The sequence below is a fragment of the Erpetoichthys calabaricus genome, chromosome 4 (genome assembly GCF_900747795.2).
Source record: "Erpetoichthys calabaricus chromosome 4, fErpCal1.3, whole genome shotgun sequence".
In the NCBI taxonomy this organism is placed as follows: domain Eukaryota; kingdom Metazoa; phylum Chordata; class Cladistia; order Polypteriformes; family Polypteridae; genus Erpetoichthys; species Erpetoichthys calabaricus.
The window spans coordinates 63112197-63134939 of NC_041397.2; the positions used below are offsets into that span (position 1 = coordinate 63112197).

The 22743-nt window shown below is 38.0% G+C and overlaps 1 protein-coding gene across 4 annotated transcripts in view; it reads right to left on the reverse strand.

Annotated features, from left to right (window-relative positions):
* Positions 1-22743, reverse strand: part of farp1 (FERM, RhoGEF (ARHGEF) and pleckstrin domain protein 1 (chondrocyte-derived)) — a 324030-nt gene that overhangs the window by 108573 nt on the left and 192714 nt on the right. For all 4 annotated transcript variants that reach the window (XM_028799538.2, XM_028799536.2, XM_028799537.2 and 1 more), the window contains exons 4-7: positions 18095-18137; positions 17361-17439; positions 6280-6377; positions 3200-3314 (exon numbers count right to left, since the gene is read on the reverse strand). In XM_028799538.2, coding sequence (XP_028655371.1) covers positions 3200-3314; positions 6280-6377; positions 17361-17439; positions 18095-18137 — 335 coding nt within the window. The remainder of the gene's footprint in view (positions 1-3199; positions 3315-6279; positions 6378-17360; positions 17440-18094; positions 18138-22743) is intronic.

The window sequence follows — 22743 nt, forward strand, 5'->3', positions numbered from 1 at the left end:
GAATGTCAACAGGATTGGCAAGAGTGAGTAATCAGAAATTCAAGCACCATTTAAATATTGTTTAATGAAGACAGAGCTAGAAAATACTATTGTTGTTAAAACATCACAAGACCCTTTATGTTAAATGATTTTACTTTGCTGCCTTTTGCTTATTTATCTTCGCTGCCTTTAGGCATTTATGTCTCACTAGCAAAATACCCGCACTTCGCAGTGGAGAAGTAGTGTGTTAAAGAGGTAATGAAAAAAAAAGGAAACATTTTAAAAATAACTTAACATGATTGTCAATGTAATTGTGTTGTCATTGTTATGAGTGTTGCTGTGTTTTATATATATATAAAATACACACACACACATATATAAACATATATATACATATACATATACACATATATATACATATCTACATATATATATATATATATATATATATATATACACATATACACATCCACATATCAACATATATATATATATACACATATATACACACACACACGCTTTATGGGTGATGATTGTTTTACTCTTTTTATCTTTATTTTATTGTAGAATCAACTCCTATCTGCGCACAGCAGGGCAGCCGTGGGCGGATGCGTATGGTGTATTCACTCCATGTTATCGTGCATTGCGCTGTCAGTGGTATTTTGATAAAAGAATTTGAACAACATATAAGAAGCGTATAAATTATTAAACAGTAAAACATTAACATTTAAGAAGTAAAGTTACATGAAGTACTACTGCAGTGCCTTCGGGTATACCTCATTTTTTGTTTGCCCATTACATGCTTAAATGTATACATTTTTTGGTGCACCTACCCGAGAACACGCGACATATAACCGAGCGTGGGAGAAGCATGGATTTTAAACACGCGTTGAGTTCATCTGCTGGTCTCCCTCGTGGAATAACTGGTAATGTTTGACTAAAATCTACAGCGAGTAAAACGACATTACCTCCTATTTTTTTTTTTACGATCTCTGAGATCTTGCTTTTTTCGGTTCAAGGCTTCATAAGCTCTTTTATGTTGTATGGTGTACTTATCCCAAACCATCACCTTTGAATGTTGCAAGACTTTCGCCTTGTATGTAGATCGGGGTAATTACATTCATTGCATTCCTAGTCTGAATCACAATCTGATTGTATGGGTGGTTACCTGGCACTGTAGGGTTGCCACCCGTCCTTTAAAATACGGAATCGTGCCGCGTTTGAGAATGAAATTGCGCGTCCCGTTTTGAATCAATACTGGACGGGATTTATCCCGTATTTTTTTTATCATTTTTTTTTTAAAGCAGCGTCTCATACAAATCATCCCACACGCATATGCCTCCTTTCCTACTTTGGATTGGGTAATACTTGATGTCATCGTTAGTTTGATTGGTGTTTTTAACTGTCCAGTGAGGAGGGCGTGTCTTTTAAGTACAGTCTGCAAAGTGTTGGCACTGAGATGTGGCGTGAGCGCCATTGTTGAAGCCCCTTAACGTTGCGGTCAGCAAGTCAGCTAACATCCGCCATGTGCCGTCTTTCAGTTGCGATAAGCAGATCATAGAATGGTTGAAACTGTTGCCCCTAACGTTGCGCCACGGCGTGTGGTTCGTTTATACCTCGTGTCTTCTCATTAAACTTTTATCTCGCGAATATGTTATTGCAATCCGCAGCGGGAGCGTTTCTATAAACTTAATTGAAAGTTACGTTTTACACCGTGCTTTGTTTCCCTTATGAACATGCTTGTACGCTTAACTCGCTCCGTTCTCAATTGTTTAATTAATTTTTTGCTGTTCGCTGTTTGCGGCTGTTCCTCCATTTCCCCCTACTTCGTTCTTTAATCTCGCGAATATGTTATTGCAATCCTTAACGGGAGCGTTTCAATAAACTGATTGAAAATAGTTTTGCATTTACCTTTTTAGTAAAAGGCGAGCTTTTAAGCCTGAGAAATCACCCCGTAAATGCACACGTTTAATTGGACATGTGTTAATATGTATGGTTACACAGTATTAAAAGACAGTGAACAACGTCAGTTACCTTTCTTCCCGCGTTTGATAAAAGGTGAGCTTTTAAGCCTGAGAAATCACCCCGTAAATGCACACGTTTAATTGCACATGTGTTAATATGTATGCTTACACAGTATTAAAAGACAGTCAAAAATTAACGTCATTTACCTTCGTTCCCGCGTGTGACTCGTGCTGTAAATGTCTTCCTTGTTTTTAGTTCACGTGATTACGTAGGAGGTGTGATGACGCGATACGTGACTCCGCCTCCTCCATTACAGTGTATGGACAAAAAATATGTTCCAGTTATGACCATTACGCTTTGAATTTCGAAATGAAACCTGCCTAACTTTTGTAAGTAAGCTGTAAGGAATGAGCCTGCCAAATTTCAGCCTTCCACCTACACGGGAAGTTGGAGAATTAGTGATGAGTGAGTCAGTGAGTCAGTCAGTGAGGGCTTTGCCTTTTATTATTATAGATAAATCATGTCTGATTTTTAATTAGTATAGAAATATGAGGTTTAACAATACTTTACAGGATTGCATACTGAAAAACAAGCGGTTTACCACTAGAACTAAATCAAGCCCACATGAACTATCACTTTTACTTCTACATGTACAGCTAAGAACACAAGAATTATTAATAGCTACGCTACATTACAAAATGAAGATTCTTTGTGTGAGTGACTTTCACGCAAAATGTCCAATGGAATGATACATAGTAAAAATCAAACACTGATTTATGAATTTTAACTTTATGCAAAATGATTTAATTTACAGTGCCGGTCTTCTAACATCACACATTATAAGCAGGGTCCCCTCTAATGTTATTTTTCACAACTAAGGGTAAAACCATGGTCCTTTATTTACATATTTTCTGAAAATATGTAATCAATGAGCTACAAGCATTGAAGGTATGAGTATATGATTAATTTACTGCTCAACTCATATGTTATTTAATCTGTTAATTATTTAATTGTGAAGAAATATTTTGTAACATTTTTGTGAAATTAACACTTAATCTATTTGCTTATACAAAATCTATCCAAATCCTTCCATTATTTCTCAAATTTCATTCTCTGCAGTCCAGTAAAATCTGCTTAAATTGATGTACATATTTTTTTAATGCTTCTATTACTAAAAACCATGGAAAACCCAAGCATTTTTATTACTGTTGTACTCTGAGGCATCCTGCATCATATTAAGAAATAAGTAACATACAAATGCTGCCGGTGAAATTCATTGATCTTATCCATCAGTGCCTCTTGGTCTGGTACATATTTATTCTTCAGTAGTTGCTGCCTGTTTTGGGATTCATCAAAATCACCAATTTCAGCTGATTAAAAGAAAAAGAGAGAGAGAGAGAATGGTAGTCACATTATACTGCTCATTTTATGGCATGCACTTTATAATTACTTGAAAAATAATTGTTTTCAGTTCAAAAATAAATGGTACAATTTTCTTTTTCTTTATAGTGGAAAAGCAGCAATAGTCACAAATAAAATAGAAAACCAATCATCAATTCAATAAGATTAATGTTTTTCATAAACCTATAGTACTAATCAATTTAATTAGCAACAATTACTAAACAATTTTAAGATAACTTACTGTTAAGAAAGTTTAATAAGGTCACGCCCTCGACCAGAAGTGGTTGCCTGTTCATGACAGACTTTTCTTTCCGTCATATTGGTTTATTTACAGTATGTTTGTTTGTTTGTTTATTGTTTCAGTTGTTTTTTTACGTTAAATAAATATAAAATACTGGCATTCAACAGTCTCATATCGCCAGTCATCTGATCGTGACGCCTGCACTCAGCTTTCTGTTAGCTAAACCCTGTGAATTAGCACATTTCCAGAGGTTCCCGACACTCCTCTTTAACACTTACTATAATTCTATAAAGATTAGAAATAATATACAATTTTTATTATTGAAAAAAAATATTTAGTTAGTTCTGAGAAGAAATACTTTGTTATATAAAAGAGCAGAAAAATAAATGGTACCCAGGGACAACACCAGTATATCCACCAAGTTGGTAGCTTCTTTTAGGACCCCCTCAGTAGAGATTAATGCTTATAAGAGTGTTTTTCCTTTTTTGCGAAGCTACTGCATGAGCCATCTCTTGAAAAGGAGGCCATACCAAGATAATTCAAAGCCATATTTTTATGTTTTATGTTACTCAGTAAATTGATACATGATGGCAGGTATCTTACACGGATTTTACCTTTGTGCTTAAAAAGCAGGTTGATTTGTCACATCAGACAATACTGATATATGAAAAACTGACTTTACAAGAATGTTTGGAGGCACTGTTTATTACAATCAAGTTAACTAATATACATAAATTATGTTGCAAATACCTACATGTTCTTTTCATGATAAACTTTATTAACACTCCCTGCCCAATACCTGTCGGTTTCTTAGCCTTGAAAATCAATTTTGGCTGTATTACCTAATTTAAAAAAAATCATGACAACAGCTCATAAAAAAAGAATACCTTACAGTCTCAAAAAGTATTAAATACAGTCGGAGACTGGTTAAGTCCTATTATGAAGTGTATCCAAAGTAGCATCAATCAGAAATCAGAAGGAGTCCAACGTGCTACTCTACTCTAACCACACTACACGGTAAACTGTTCAATGAGCTTACAATTATCATCAACATGAAGAAGTATTTTCTAATATTTGTGTGAAAATAACCTTTAAACATAATAAAATGCTTTAGGATTTGTTTTATTCTATGCCGTTAAGAAATCTGCTTGTCTAGGATTCTTTTCTTTATTTTTTAAATAAATGCAAGTGCTTGACATCTTGCTCACCCACGACTGCACCAGCAAGTCAGAATCCAACTGACAGAAGTGAATTCGCTGGCCACAACACATTCTTACCACCTTTTACAGAGGAACCGCAGAGAGCATTCTAGCAAACTGTATCACTGTGTGGTTTGAGATCAGCAAAGTCCATGATTTGCAAGACACTGCAGCGTGTAGTGAGGACCACTGAAAGGATCATAGGTGTCTCCCTCTCCTCAATCCAGGACATCTTTCAGACACGTTGTCTGCGTAGACCCTACGCCATTGTTAAAGATGTCTCTCACCCGCCACATGCATTATTTGACCTCCTGCTGTCAGGTAGAAGATACCGCAGCATTAGGACCAACACAGCCAGGTCCTAAAACAGCTTCTTTCCCCCAGCTGTCACACTTTTGAACTCCTACATGTCAGCCAGTACTATATCCCTATAACATTCCCCCAATTATGTACTATCATTTTGCACTCTGCACTGTAATATGGATACTGGGCTCTGTTCAAGTTTTATAATCCTGCATCTTTTGTCTTGTTATATTTTATTGTTGCTCTGGTTTTGGTAATGTTATGGTGTATGTTAAATTTACAGTATGTTATTTTGCCTATGTACTGGGGCCTGTAAGGAAAGAAATTTTGTTCAATCATATACTATATATCTCAATGAATGACAATAAAATTGAGTTTTCAAGTAGCATTTCTCCAGGAACTATAAGTATCTCATAAAGTCCAAAAACAAGCAATCAATGTGACTCCAAATTACCCTGAACTGGTTAATGCAAACCTGTGAGTATCTTGCAGTGGATTAACATTCTCTACAAAACTTTATAACACCAGGTTTTACAAACACAGAACACCAAATAATACTTCCAGTTGTAACAGGTGGAATGTGAAGTTAAAAAAAGAAAAAAATGTAAACAGAGACAAGGCTACATTAGTCATTAGAACTAAAACATACTCCCTTAAATACTCCCATGGCAAATATAAGCTGAAAAAGTACCCAGCAAACAACAAAGTTTAATCTTGTGAAAAATAGCAAATAGACAGAAAAATTACAGTGGTTTGCTTGGTTTAAATGAAATATTTCCAAAGATATCTGCATACTTTTAATGCTATTTTAAAATTATAATAGCTCAGGGGGCAAATATAGTCAGTTTCTACATTGTTACTGAACTGGTAAGGACAGACTGGATAAAGACTTAGAAAATACATTTTCTTTTAAAATGCTTGATTGCATCATGCTTATCTGTGTGTCATTTTTAACCATCTCCATAATGGAAAAACAGCACTATCAATACACAAGTTTAATAGAGGTGTAACTATTTAAGAGTTAATCTGTTTATCTGTAGTATATAAAACTATAAAATAGTATATAAAAGAAATTACTTGCCTGTTACATATTAATGTATGTTGGGTAAAGGACAGTACATCTGTGAGAATATAATGTTATTAAGTGTGTGAATCACTTTAAACCAATTAAAAAAAATAACCTTCACTTACACTGGACAATATGAGAAACAAGGAGTGCTGCACTGCCATCATTACAAATTAGTTTTCCTGTTGCTAGATCCTGCTTGATTTGCAAAGCAAAGAGATACCTGTAAAAAGTAAATGGAAACAAAAAACAAACTGGCATGAACAATGTTTTGAGAAGTAAGGCTTGAATCAAAGTAAGATTCTGCAAGTACAGACAGACAGCTCTTGGACAGAGTACTACAAATCTTTGAAAACGAAGATCAAGAATATTTCATTGTAGGTATTCAAAAAGAACATATGTAAAAGGAACCAAAGAAAGTTTAACTTTCATGCCTAAAACTTCAGTAACCGTATTTTTTATTTATTTGAAATGCTACATCACAAAAAAAAACCCACATGCGGCATGTTCCTTAAGTTGGCTAATAGGAGGCTGTATTCACCAGCGCAAACAACTTGTGGTGTAAATAAATTACATTCCTAAGGAATCAGAGAAAAACAAAATCCAATTTAGACATAAAAGACTACTTTACTTTAATCTTAATTACTTTTAGAAATATGGAATGGAAACAAATGTTGAGTTAGCACTGACATACTAGATCTGACAGCTTCATAAAATATATTTAACAATATATTTATATAGCGCTTTCCCCATACTCAAACCACTTCACAGAAGGGAAAAGGCAGAAGAAAGATCAAATATCCAAAATTGGATACAAAATAATATCAAATGTAAACACTAAATAACGATAAACACAGGAAACACAAAGCCTTGAATTAGAATAAGAGACAAATTTGCATTATAATAAAATATAAATACTATATAAAGAAAGACACAAATATTACAATAAACCCTTGAATAAATAACCTAATTTGTGACACAAATGTAAATCAACATGAGCACCTGTATTGAGAGAAAGGGTTATAATGTCAGGGTAAGTTAAATGCCTTCTTGAACAACTGAGTTTTAACTTTGTTTTTTAAAGAGAATGAAAGGTGACAGCTGATCTAAATAGTTCAGGGAGGTCACTCCAAAGTCTGCCTCTGTCACCTAAAGAGTACAGGTTAGTTTGGGGTAAAACAAGATGGCCAATATTGGTGGACTTTAGTGTGAAAACACAAGCATAGTGATGGAGATTACCAATAAAACCCTGTGCAAATCCATTAAAAGCTTTATAGGATAATAACAGAATTGTATATCCAATTCTATAAGACAAGGGGAGCCAGTAGGAGCAAAGTGATGGAGGGGCTAATGATCTAGTTCTGTGCAGGGCCATTTAAAACTTTATAGATTAGTAATAGAATTTTATATTCAGTCCTATAAAACTGAACATGCTGGAGAGAATGCGCAGCAAGCATAATCTCTGAAGCCTATGAAAAACCTCTACATTGTTTTTATGTGTGAGGGGATGTTTCTAGCAGGAAGGGCTACTGTTCTCTTTCTCCAATGTAGAACCCTCATCCTCATCTGAGTTGACCCCTGTGACAGCATGTCTTTATTTGAAAACAACAGTATCAGATTGGGGGGAGTGTGAACGTGACAGAGAGAAAAAAACTGAATAAAAAAAAAAAAAGATGCTAACCTTTACAAGTACCATAAATTTACACTGGCTGTTACAGACTCAAATCAAATGTATGTTTATATTCTCTAATATTAACAATAAGAGCAGCTCACTTCTCAAAACGGTAATTCTGGGAAAAGCCCGGAATCGAACCAAACAACCTCTTGATTATGAGTCAGCAGTTACTACTGCTGCACCACCCAAGCAGTTGTGTTCCAAATAACAATATATTATTTACCCTATATAAATCCAGGCACCTCACACCCAGATTAACACACTGGGAGAATTTTTTGCCTGAGTTGAACTGCAGCAGTGGGGGGATGGGATAGTAGGCTGCTTGCTGCTTGTGCTGATCGACACATTTGCAAAACAAAAGACGCTAATTGAGAGGTGCAAACGGATTTAAGGTAGCCTGGGATTATGCATTTTTTCATAGGCTTCAGGGATTCATTTCGTTCATCTTATCTCATCTTATTGCCATGCTTATGTTTTGTATTTTTTCTAAATCCATGAGAAACCCAAAGATAATTATTGTTTGAGATGAGCCATTCACGTTTATGACAGCTGCATTGGCTAAATTTACATAGCCCGTTACTGCTGTATGCACAAAAGGCTGCACTGGTGCCTTGTACTTCGAATGATTCTAACTTTGAATGTTCCATTGTTTGAAAGCTAAATTTGAGAGAAATTTGATCTGGAGTTCGAGCAATGCTTCTACATCTGAGCTACACACACACTGAAAAAAAGGTGCAACAGATGGCGCTTATGCAGTGAGCTTAAACGTCATCTGTTGTGCGCCCAAGTCAACTTGCTCTCGCTGTGAAAGCATTTCTCTTGCATCACACTTGTGTGTTTTCAGTGCTTTTTTCACTTTACTTTTGGTGTGTTTGGTTATATATTGCACATGCCACATGGGATGGATGGACATCTCGGCCAGAAGAGGGGATTGTTCCTTACCCAGACAGAAGGCTCCTAACAGGCTGATAGGCATCTCGGCTGGGAAGGAGAAAGGGATCAGACCTGGAAGGAAGGACCAAAAGAGATGGACGGACAGCCCACTGGAAAGGAAAGACATTGCTGGGGGCCGCAAGAGGGCACTGTAGGGAGACAAGCTCCCTGCTGTAATGGACTTTCATATGACCCCGGAAGTGCTTCCATCGGGCAGCAGCCTTGGCATCGGAAATGCTCCTGGGTCCTTAATAAAATGGACCACACTCCTTTACCCAGGTGAGTCGGAGCTGGGAGAACATGGAGCAATACTCAACTGGAGGAGGGCAGTGTGGTGGTGAAAGGAATTGGGGAGAAGGATTGGTCTGTGGCAAGAAAAACCTGTACTTTTGTTAACTTGTGGAAGTATTTTGGTATAATAAACACATCTTTATTTGAACTGGGGACTCTCAGCATGTTCATGTTGGGGTTTGGGGCTCACTGATGCTCTGCTTTGTAACACAAAGCTTTGCTTGCCAACCACCCCCCGCACTACGCACCACAAGAAGATGCTGCCGCTCCTCTGAAACCCCTCATAAACAGTGATACATTGGGAAACAAGTAACAGTTGTTACAGTACTTCCATTATCTCTAACCTGCTCTGCAAGTGTATCACGGGACTTTTTATTAAAAATTTACACCAGCTGTTACAGATGCAAATCAAATGTATGTTTTTATTGTATAATATTGACAATAAGAGCAGCTCATTACTCAAAACGGTAAATTTGCGAGGGAACCAGTATCGAACTGGTGGCCTCTTTATTACAAGTCAGCAGTTCTTACAGCTGCACCATGAAAGCTGTGCTTGCCCCTTTTGTGAAAGTGTTTATTTGATATTTGGACTTTAGCCTTCATACATTATACAGTTCATGTCTACATTTTGTCATTTAAAACTAAAACATGAAAAACGTTTCTGTTTTAACGATGTGTTTACATAGATTGTTGTAGAAACAGAACACGCATGAAATGCAAATGTTACAAGTAACGATATATTATTTTCTTATACAGCTCTAGGTACCTCACTCCCAGATAATCAAGGCTTGAGCTGGGAGAACTTTTTGCTCTTTCTGCGGCGGTGGGGGGGATGGAATAGTAGGCTGCTTGCTGCTTGTCTTGATAGACACATTATAAGACAAATGACACTGACGGAGAGGTGCAAAGGGATTTAAGGTGGGCTGGGTTTACACGTTTTTTCGTAGGTTTTGGTAATTCTAGTGTTAAATTCTGGTTAGTGAAAAATGGCACCAACTCTTTGCTTAAGCACTGTTTGATTGTTATACCTTAATCCTATAACACTGCTATACAATAAGGAGGTACCTATTTTTTAATTTAATGCCCTCAAGTGTCTACTAAAAATGGGTATTTTTACATAATATGTTTTTTTTTTTTAATTAATTTTTATTGTAATCATTCCATACAAATAGATTAATTTATAACCAAACAAATTAAAGACAAATCAGACCCCACACCAGAGAAGGAGAGCTTAGCTAAAGGAGAATTGCTTAGGGCTTTTTAACCCCTTCACCGCCCTCTGCCGGATATATCTGGCACCGTTGTTTTAATGCTAACGCCATACTGCCGGAATTATCCGGCACATTTGCCTGTGGTTATATGAATGCCTGGCAAGTAGTATAACTGACGGTTTGGCGTGGGTATTATTACTACGTTGTATTTCGACAAGTCTGTGGTTGTTTTGGCCGGTCATGTGACGTGATTCGCATGTAACAGCTGTGAATATGGCGAAACGTAAACTGACTTCAAGTGAGGCTTTGCAGGCGATTTTGGACAGTTCTGATCATGATTGTAGCAGTTCTGAAGAAGATTTTAGTGACAGTGATGAGCAGCAACGTGCGCTGCATGATATTGTGAATGAAGACGCATCGGATGACGGCGCTGAGTGGGTGTATCCCCAGCATCTCAGCTGGGCTGCTGCCCGTGGTGAACTACCTTTTCTGCATTCATTTGAGGGAACGTGTGGCTTTATTGTTGATGTAAACAATTACACTGCTGAGCAGTTTTATGAGCTGTTTGTGTCACCTGATTTGATTAGACATTTTGTTCATCAGACAAATCTGTATGCAGCACAGTTTATTGAGAAAAATCCCAATTTACCTCCACATTCCCGTGTTCGTGCTTGGTTTGACACTGATGAAAACGAAATGAAAAAATTCATTGGGATTTTGATGTTGATGGGAATAATCAGAAAACCAGATATTGAGATGTACTGGTCTACAGATCCTATGTATGCAACACCTATTTTTGCAGCTGTCATGACACGTAACCGATTCTCTTTGCTGCTGAAATTCTTTCATTTGAATGACAACAGAAACGAGCCAGATAAGAAAGATCCAAACCGCGACCACTTGTTCAAGCTACGTCCTTTGATTGATCATTTATTTGAAGCATTTCAGTTGCCCTACATGCCAGGACCGTCAGTTGCAGTTGATGAAAGTTTATTGTCGTGGAAGGGCCGCTTACAGTTTCGACAGTATCTACCATTGAAAAGGGCACGGTTTGGTATCAAGATGTTTTGCTTAGCTGAGAATTCAGGTTACATTTATAGATTTCGTGTATACACTGGCAACTTGCACAACATTTAGTGGTCAATACTGCTTGAATAAATGTAAAAAATGTAAAAAAAATGTAAAAAAGTAAAAAAACAAAAATTGTTCAGATTTCGCCTGGCTTGGGGAATATTTAGGGAGTTGGCGGTTAAAGGGTTAATAAGACAACAATAAGCAAAGGGAGAAATAAAAATATATGTAATTAAGAGATGGAGAAGGGAATTAAATGCGGTAATAGTTGTTTCTCTTATTCTAAAATAATATTGATCAGATCCTGCCAGGTTTTGAAAAAATTTTGTACAGATCCTCTAACTGAGAATTAGATTTTTTCCAATTTCAAATAATATAAAACATCGGTTTCCCACTGACTTATCAGAGGAGAGTTAGGATTCTTCCAATTTAACAGAATAAGTCTGCGTGCCAAAAGTGTAGTAAATGCAATCACCGTTTGCTTATCCTTTTCCACTTCAAGTCCGTCTGGAAGAACCCCGAACACAGCTGTTAATGGGGTAGGAGGGATTGTGACCCCAAGGCTGTCTGAAAGGCACTTAAAAATTTTTGTCCAAAATGATGTTAACTTGGTGCAGACCCAGAACATGTGACCCAGTGAGGCAGGAGCTTGTTTGCAGCGTGCACAGGTTGGATCTTGCCCTGGAAACATTTTGGACAGTTTTAAGCGAGACAGATGAGCTTGATATATAATTTTTAGTTGAATAATTCTATGCTTTGCGCATATGGAGCTCGAGTGAATTCTCTGCTTTGCTACCTTCCACTCCTTTTCTGATATATTAAGAGATCTTCTTCCCAATGTCCTCTTGGATCTTTGAAAGGTAGGGACTCTAATAGGATTTTATATAATGCAGAAATGGTGTTTAATTCCTCGAAATTGAGCAGTATGTTTTCCAGCATTGTGGAGGGTGCGAGGTGGGGAAAATCGGGCAATTTCTGTTTAACAAAATTTCTAATTTGAAGATAGTAAAAGAAATGTGTAGCTGGGAGGTTGAATTTGGAACGTAATTGTTCAAAAGATGCAAATATGTTGTCTATATAAAGATCTCTGAGCATTTTAATCCAAAACTTTTCCAGATATTAAAAACTGGATATGTTTGCGAGGGTTGAAAGAGGTGGTTTTCTTGCAGAGGTGCCACCGATAAAAGATTTTCCATGTTAAAATGCTTTCTAATTTGGTTCCATACTCTAAGTGAGTAAAGCACAATTGGGTTATTAGTATATTAGCGATAACTTGCATTTATTGGAGAGCAGAGCAGGGAGTATAAAGAAGTACTACAGGATTTTATTTCTATTGCGGACCAGGCCTGTGTATGTTCATTTATTTGTGTCCAGGTTTTAATGGCTTGTATGTTTGCTGCCCAGTAATAAAACTGAAAATTAGGTAGAGCCATGCCACCTTCTGCCTGAGGTCTTTGTAAGGTCGCTCTTCGGATACGTGGGTGTTTTGAGTTCCAAATGAATGAGGTTATTGTTGAATCTAATTGCTTAAAAAATGATTTATTGATATATATTGGAATGTTTTGAAATAAAGAAGTTTAGGAAGGATATTCATCTTAACAGCGTTAATTCTTCCGGCTAGAGTGAGATGAAGGGTTGACCATCTATGCCAGGTCTTGCTTAATTTTTTCCATACAGACGGCAAAATTTTGTTGATAAAGAGCTTTATGTTTACTTGTGATATATACCCCATGGTATTTAAACTGATCTGCTATGGTAAAAGGTAGGGTGTCCAATCTGATATTATATGCTTGTGAATTCACTGGAAAGAGTATACTTTTATTCAGATTAATTTTAAGACCAGATATCTTTTGAAATTCTGTTAGTGCTGTTAGAACTGCAGGGACAGTGTTTTCTGGGTCTGATATATATAAAACCATATCATCTGCATATACAGAAATTTTCTGTTCCAGTCCTTCTCTGACAATCCCCTTTATCTGATAAGAATTTCGGCAGTGAACCGCCAGTGGTTCAATGGCGATTGCAAACAGCAGTGGCAACAAGGGACATCCTTGTCTGGTGCCACGTTCTAGCTTAAAGTAGTCTGAGCAAATGTTATTAATACAAACTGAAGCTTCTGGATTGGTATACAGTAGTTTGATCCATGCACAAATATTCGGGCCAAACCCAAATTTCTCCCATGCAGTGAAAAGGTAGTTCCATTCAATCATATCAAATGCTTTTTCTGCGTCTAATGATAGTAATATCTCTGGGGTGTTTGATTTTGCTGGTGAATATATAACATTAAACAAGCGTCGGAGATTGGAAGATAGATGTCGGCCTTTAATAAATCCAGTTTGATCCTGTGATATTACCGAGGGCAGCACTTTCTCCATCCTTCTAGCTAGAATTTTTGAGAGTATCTTAACATCATTATTCAGGAGTGAAATTGGTCTGTATGATGCACATTGTAACAAGTCCTTATTTTGTTTATGAAAGACGGTGATTAATGCTTGTCGAAATGTTTGAGGTAGTATTTGGTTGTCTCTAGCTTCTGTAAATGTTGCCAATAAGAAGGGAGCTAGCTGAGTTGAGAATTTCTTATAAAATTCTACGGGGTAACCATCAGGGCCTGCTGATTTCCCTCTTTGTAGTGACTTTATAGCATCTAGTAATTCTGTTAGCGTTAGAGGTTTATCCAGTTCCTCAGCACTTAAAGCATCTATTTGTGGTGTCTGTATTGTATCCAGAAATGCATTAGATTGTGTGTTGTCTTCTTTGAGCTCAGTAGAATATAAGGATTTATAATAATCTCTAAATGTGTGCATTATATTTTTATGGTCTATAATTTCTTCTCCATTCGTGTTGGTAATTACTGGTATTGCATTGCGAACTTCTTGTTTATGAATTTGTTGAGCTAAAAGCTTATTAGCTTTTTCTCCATGTTCATAGTAAAGATGTCTACACTTATAAATAAGTTGTTCAGTTTCTTTAGTTGTTAAGATGTTAAGTTCTGTATGCAGGGCCTGCCTTTTCCCGTGAAGAGCTTCGCTTGGACTCTGGCTTGTTCTTCATCTATTCTAGTAATTTCGCTTCTTAGCTCCGATATTTTCTTGGTTTCTAATTTATTTCTGTGGGAAACAAATGAAATAATCTGTCCTCTTAAGAAGGCCTTTAGAGTTTCCCAGAGTGTTCCTGCGGAGACCTCTGTGGGCGTGTTTGTCTCTAGGAAGAAGCGGATTTGTTTGGATATAAATTCTGTGCAGTTCTCGTCTGCCAGTAGAAGAGGGTTAAGGTGCCATCTGCGAGGTGAGTGTGAGGGGCTTATTGATTTTAGCTCCAAGACTAGAGGTGCATGGTCGGAGATAACAATTGTGTCATATTTGCATGATTTAATTGTAGACAAGAAATTATTATCTATAAAAAAATAATCAATTCTCGAGTAGCTATAATGCACTGGTGAGTAGAACGAATATGTTCTTGAGTTTGGGTTAAGAAACCTCCAGGGGTCTGATAAGTTGTGATCATTTAAAAACTGTGCAATTGTCTTTGCAGTATTAGATATCGTCCCCCCTGACACAGGAGTCCTATCTAAGAGTGGATTTAAAACACAATTAAAGTCCCCAGCCATTATAATTTTATGAGTGTTCACATTGGGATTGGATGCAAATAGATTTTGCATGAATTCCTTATCATCAACAAAGACCTAAGGCAGAAGGTGGCATGGCTCTACCCAACTTTCAGTTTTATTACTGGGCAGCAAACTTACAAGCTATAAAAACTTGGACACAAATAGATGAACATACACAGGCTTGGTGCGCAATAGAAATAAAATCCTGCAGTACTACTTTATATTCCCTGCTTTATGCCCATATTAATGCAAGTTATCGCTAATATACTAATAACCCAATTGTGCTGCACTCACTCAGAATATGGAATCAATGTAGAAAGCACAATTATTAATGTATAAACCTTTCAGAAACTATGCCTATTTATTCTCACATTTTTCTATCTTACTTATTCATTATGATAAAACACAGTACATTTTATAGGTGTCAATAACTTTCACATAAATGGGAATGGTATAAATTTTTATACCTATGGAAATTAGGAAAGGTCCAATGCAGTTGGATAAATATTATCATATTTGATCTGTTAACAAAGCCTAATCAATATTTAATTACTTTTTCCCTGCTCAAAGAATTGTTCAAGTAACAAAGTGATCAATGTCCCACTTAAACATTATCAGTTTTGGTTTTATTAAAAAGTTGTACTGAAATTATGAGAACATCCAACCTTAGCAGTGAAACCAAAGTGGATCAATGTACAAATAATAACAAATAATCTATATAGCAGACTTTAGACAAAGTAGTTCCTCTAGAAACAATGGTAGTTAAAGTTAAAACTAATTTTCGATAGTTTAATTATACCACAAACTTTAAAAGAGAATTCTTGTCCCATCAGGTAGAACAAATTCTAACTTGACTGTGAAAAAATGGTGCTTGCAGAGCCCATGCTTAATATAATTACTATATTTATTGGCTGGTGTATCCCCAGTTCCTTTAAAATAGGTGCTGCCATGCATTTTTCAAAGAAATTAAATTGAACCCTAAAGTTTTCTTAAGTAATATAAACCAAATTTAAGTCCAACTCTCTCAAAAATTCTGTCCTTGCATCTTCAATCAATATGAAAATTTTCAGTCTGGATTGTGTCCTGGTCACATTATTGAAATAGCCTTATATTGTGTTACTAATGATCTTCCAATATTCCCAATTGCACGAAAACACTACAGCTATCATGTTTATGAGAGTTTTCTGTTATGCCTGCATCTATTTTACAAGTGATGTATAATAGTGGGGCTACAAGGCATCATTATGGCTGAATAGCCAGTTGAGCTAGATCTGTTAGATTTGAGTTTTTCAAAATCATTCTTCAGAAACAACAGTTCCATTTTTTTCCATCTGCTGTTATCAGTTGGCATTCCTACACCAGCATTGTGCCAGAAACTGTATAAAACATTAAAATGTATGAGTCTATTTGAATATGTTAGTATATTAATAACAAGTTACGGTATTAGACTACAGGAATGTGTAATGAGAATGTCACTATTTAAAAATAAGCTGAACTGTAACACATTTACAGAAAGTGCACTATGGGTTAGTTCAGATCTCAATGCAAAACTGAAGTGTAGAAAAATGAACAACCAAGCTGACGATCTACTATGGAAGAATTACATTGCTTGTCATTTTGTCAGAAGTGATATCACCAAAATTCTTTTTGAACATGTTTTGATTTTAAGGAATATTTGGCATAGTTTGACAGCAAAGGAACTGCCATGCAATACTGAAGCAGCTAAAATAAAAAAAGTGTACACTTTTCTTTAGAATGTGCAATATCCTATATTAAGATAACTCAAGAAAATTAAAATACATTTTGGTACATTATTTCTAAGAAAGTAAATGAAGAGAAATACTATTATGCAGGAAATCCAACTCATTAATATGTGTCAGTATTTCTGCTTCCAGTTGATGCCAAGTCTAAGACATATGCCAAAAGCTAAACAGTGCAATAAGACAAAACTGTTGGAACAAGAATGCTCTCATTTCCTCTAAATGATCTGTTTTACATTATTCTGTGTTCATTTTCAGAAAGCACTACAAAGCTTGCCCACATTGACTGTACAACATTCTTTTTAATAGACACAATGTGGTCATTAACTGTAATAAAGGAGGCTCTATCTCACAACAAACCTGGCCAATTGCGATTTCATAATTTATCAGCGATATTCAAGTTTGTTGGAAAGATGACAGTTTTCCTAAGACAAATACAGTAATAAGAATACGCTGTAAAGCCAAACGTTTACAGCAGTACATCGATGTTATATCACTGGGTCTTGAAAATATTTAATGTTTAATCCATATGTACAGTGACAAACATTTCAGTCTTTCATTGTGCCATCACCTATCTTACGATACACACACTTTCCACATAACTTAAACAGTTCTGTAACCAATACAGACAGTATGAATTCCATCTAGCTCTGACCTTGTTAGTTCATCCAATAACTGAGTGTGGTCTGGAGGAAAGAACTTCACCACAAATTTGAGAACAGTGTGCCGAGGTCCTGCAGAAAAAGCAGATAGCTCTAAGTAAGGACTGCTTGAATATAAGGCAATAAACCACATCAAGTAATTTTTATTATAAAGATGGCAAAGTACTTTTAACAACATGCTACCACTGTAAAACAAAACTCTATAATAATAAATTAAAATATACCCACAATTCACAACCTCAAAAGCTGTTTGGTCAAAAGGTACATAATTGCAGTCTAATAAACAGTAATGTGTCTCACCTTTGAAATTAGGTAAACATAACTAACAACATTTTGTAAAGCTTGGAGAGTCCATTAGCACCACAAACATTCCCTAACACATATAAATAAGTAGCGGTAAAAATATTAAAAAAAAAAAAAAAAAAAAGGTGCAGACTATAACACTAAAATAAATCCAGTATCAAATAGGGGCAATTAAAGATCCTGGACCTGACTTGATGTTATATGCAAAGAATGAAATGGATGAATGATAACCAGTCTAGCCTGGCTATAGACATAATTCCTTCAAATTTTCCTCTGGGATATCTTCTTGTGCAAAAATAGAAGCACTGTTCAATTCAAAACCAGCACAAGAAAATTAATATACCAACTGCCCAACCCAGCAACCTATAAATTTTCTGTTTCATTTGCTTTTTCACTCTCTACTAAATCACAGGGCACTACTTACTTCGGATTTGCTTCATGATGGGTTTAAGTAGGTCCAGCCATACCTGCAAAAAAATTAGACATAGGATTTTTAATGTATACAGTACATTGTTTAATCCATCAATACATATTCCTATTTGTTTACACAGATAAAAATAATGTGTTTAACCAATTTTTTTGTGTGAAAAATTACATTTTTCTCATGCATCTTAAAATATTTCCTCTCTAAAGGATTTATTATATATACAATATCATGATGTTTCAAATGAATCTAATGCTGATCCAGTTAGTCCACTACCATAATAATGTTTTAGCATTAGATCTAGAGAATTTTGTGGAAAATTACATTCTCGTGCATCTGAAAAGAGCATAGCCTCTCTAAAGGATTTATTATATATATGCAATATCATGATGTTTAAAATTCATCTAATGTTGATAATTTGGTCCTCTATTATAATAATATTTTAACATCTGAACTAGAGAAGGCTGCTCCTTTAAAAATCATACATTGTTTCTTTTATGCACTCATCACCTTGGTTCACTTCAAACTATATACTATTAAAGCGCATGGCAGGCAATTAGAACATCTCTATAAAAAGACAGGTCTTTCAGTACACAAGGATTCATACAGGCAAGCAATGTCCATAGCTAAACAAATATATTTCTGTAACATTATTAACAATAGTGAAGGAAATCCACAAGTTCTATTTTCTACCATTCATAAACTCTTCCAACTGTTAAATGTCTCATCAATATCTTCTTCACCTGATATTTTTGATAAATTTAACAATTATTCTTTAAAGAAAAGTCAATCCATCCATCAAGAGCTTGGACCACCCAATACCATAACTTGACCTTTATTATCTGTAAGATATGGGGCTGTGAGCCCCACATACATTCATTCCAGTCGACTCTGTACTCAAACAACATTTACAGACTTATTTAGGTCTCACAGATGCAGCATTAGAATGGTTTCTGTCTTATATAACTCGCAGGTTGTAATTTATCTCAACTGGAAGCCAAAAATCCACAACCGTCCCTGTTATGCAGGGTGTTCCTCAGTGCTCAGTTCTTGACCCATTGCTTGTTGTTATGTATCTTCTCCGTCTTGGTGAGATTATTAAATAGTATGATCTGGGAATTTATTTCTATGCGAATGACACTCTGCACACTAGTGTTGGATCAGTATTAAAACTTTGACTTTGGTATTAGTAACAGCTTTCGGACGTCAATACCGCTTATGAAACTGCATCGAAGCAAATATGGATATCCCAAACCAAAATCCCCTAACCTCATACCAGTACACAATAAGGCACCAAACCAGAACGCCACACAAACACACATATCACCTGTTGAGCTGTGTAATTGAAGATTAGATTAGATTATTTATTTATAAAAGCACATTTAAAACAATAGAAGTTAAGCCAAAGTGCCATGGAAAGAAGAATTAAAATAAACACAATATAAACAATCATACAGAAGGGGATTAATAAAACAACCAATTAAAACATCCCCCACAATCCCACTATACAGAGTGAAAGGAAGAAGAAAACAAGTAGGTTTTAAGTCAACTTTTGAAAACCTAGATAGAGGATGTAGAAAGGCAGGTCATTCCAAAGCCTAGGAGCATCCATCCATCCATTCTCTTCCGCTTATCCGAGGTCGGGTCGCGGGGGCAGCAGCTTGAGCAGAGATGCCCAGACTTCCCTCTCCCCGGCCACTTCTTCTAGCTCTTCCGGGGGAATCCCAAGGCATTCCCAGGCCAGCCGAGAGACATAGTCCCTCCAGCGTGTCCTGGGTCTTCCCCTGGGCCTCCTTCCGGTTAGACGTGCCCGAAACACCTCACCTGGGAGGTGTCCAGGAGGCATCCTGATCAGATGCCCGAGCCACCTCATCTGACTCCTCTCGATGCGGAGGAGCAGCGGCTCTAATCTAAGCCCCTCCTGGATGACTGAGCTTCTCACCCTATCTTTAAGGTAAAGCCCAGACACCCTGCGGAGGAAACTCATTTCAGCCGCTTGTATTCGCGATCTCGTTCTTTCGGTCAATACCCATAGCTCATGACCATAGGGGAGGGTAGGAACGTAGATCGACTGGTAAATTGAGAGCTTTGCCTTTCGGATCATCTCCTTTTTCACCACAACAGACCGATGCAAAGCCCGCATTACTGTGGATGCTGCATCAACCGCCTGTCGACCTCACGCTCCATTCTTCCCTCACTCGTGAACAAGATCCCAAGATACTTGAACTCCTCCACTTCGGGCAGGATCTTGCTACCAACCCTGAGAGGGCACTCCACCCTTTTCCGGCTGAGGACCATGGTCTCGGATTTGGAGGTGCTGATTCCCATCCCAGCCGTTTCACACTCAGCTGCGAACCGATCCAGAGAGAACTGAAGATCACAGCCTGACGAAGCAAACAGGACAACATCATCTGCAAAAAGCAGTGACCCAATCCTGAGTCCACCAAACCGGACCCCCTCAACACCCTGGCTGCGCCTAGAAATTCTGTCCATAAAAGTTATGAACAGAATCAGTGACAAAGGGCAGCCCTGGCGGAGTCCAACTCTCACTGGAAACGGGTTCGACTTACTGCCGGCAATGCGGCCAAGCTCTGGCACCGATTGTACAGGGACCAAACAGCCCTTATCAGGGGGTCCGGTACCCCATACTCTTGGAGTACCCCCCACAGGATTCCCCGAGGGACATGGTCGAATGCCTTTTCCAAGTCCACAAAACACATGTAGACTGGTTGGGCGAACTCCCATGCACCCTCCAGGACTCTGCTAAGGGTGTAGAGCTGTTCCACTGTTCCGCGACCAGGATGAAAACCACATTGATCCTCCTGAATCCGAGGCTCGACTATCTGACGGACCCGCCTCTCCAGAACCCCCGAACAGACTTTTCCAGGGAGGCTGAGGAGTGTGATCCCTCTGTAATTGGAACACACCCTCCGGTCCCCTTTCTTAAAGAGGGGGACCATCACCCCAGTCTGCCAATCCAGAGGCACTGTCCCTGATGTCCATGTGATGTTACAGAAACATGTCAACCAAGACAGCCCTACAACATCCAGAGCCTTTAGGAACTCCAGGCGTATCTCATCCACCCCCAGGGCCTTGCCACCAAGGAGTTTTTTGACCACCTCGGTGACCTCAGTCCCAGAGATGGGGGAGCCCACCTCCGAGTCCCCAGGCTCTGCTTCCTCATTGGAAGGCATGTTATTGGGATTGAGGAGGTCTTCGAAGTACTCCCCCAACCGACCCACAACGTCCTGAGTTGAGGTTGAGGGCACCATCCCCATCATATACAGTGTTGACACTGCACTGCTTCCCCATCCTGAGACGCCGGACAGTGGACAAGAATCTCCTCTAAGCCGTCCGAAAGTCGTTCTCCATGGCCTCCCCAAACTCCTCCCACGCCCGAGTTTTTGCCTCAGCAACCACCAAAGCCGCATTCTCACCGGGGGCAACTCCAGAGTGGTAGAGAGTCCAGCCCCACTCAAGGAAATTGGTTCCAGAGTCCAAGCTGTGCGTCCAGGTGAGTCTGACTATATCTAGCCGTAACCTCTCGACCTCGCGCACTAGCTCAGGCTCCTTCCCCTTCAGAGAGGTGACATTCCACATCTCAAGAGCCAGCTTCTGTAGCCGAGGATCGGACTGCCAAGGTCCCAGACTTCGGCCACCATCCAACTCACACTGCACCCGACCTCCTTGGCCCCTCCCATAGGTGGTGAGCCCATGGGAAGGGGGACCCATGTTGCCTCTTCGGGCTGTGCCCGGCCAAGCCCCATGGGTGCAGGCCCGGCCACCAGGCGCTCGCCATCGAGCCCCACCTCCACGGCCTGGCTCCAGAGGGGGGCCCCGGTGACCAGTGTCTGGGCAAGGGAAAACGCCGTCCAACATTTTCATTCATCATAGAAGGTTTGTTTAACCTTGTTTAGCCTAGGAGCAATAACTGAGAAATCTTGTCTCCCCTAGATCTCAGATCTTGGAACTGCAAGGAACTGTTGTTCAGATGACCTCAAAGCTCTCGGTGCCGCATAGGGGTGATGGAGGTTGCAGATGTATTTTGACCATACAAGGCTTTAGAAACAAACAAAATTTTAAAAACAATGTGACACCTCACAAGTAGCCAGTGGAGAGAGGGCAAAACTGGGGAGACATGATCCTTTTTTCTGGATCCAATTAAAAATCTACCTGCTGCATTTTGATCCAGCTAAAGGCGCAACAAAGCAGATTTGGACAGTCCCACATATAAGGAATTACAATAATCTAGCCAAGATGTAATAAAACAAGAATAACTGTTTCAAAGTCCTTCTGTGAAAGAAAGGACTTTAGTTAAAAATTTGCCACAGTTGGTAAAAACTGGACTTTCCAACAGTGGAAACTTGTTTTTCAAAACTTGGTGACAACTCAAAGATGATACCTAGGTTTCTGACATCATTATGAATCATTGCTGCCAAGGAGCCTAACTGAGTGCAGGTTCAACTCATACTGACCTTTAAGTATTTTGACACTCTTGATATCCTTCTGCTATGAAACATTCTGACCTGTAATTGTTTACAAATGTCTTAAACAACTATTATCATACACTGATAATTTCTGTATTATCTATATCTATTATTTAATATTTATTTATTATATTACATATCTATTGACTATATTTATGTATC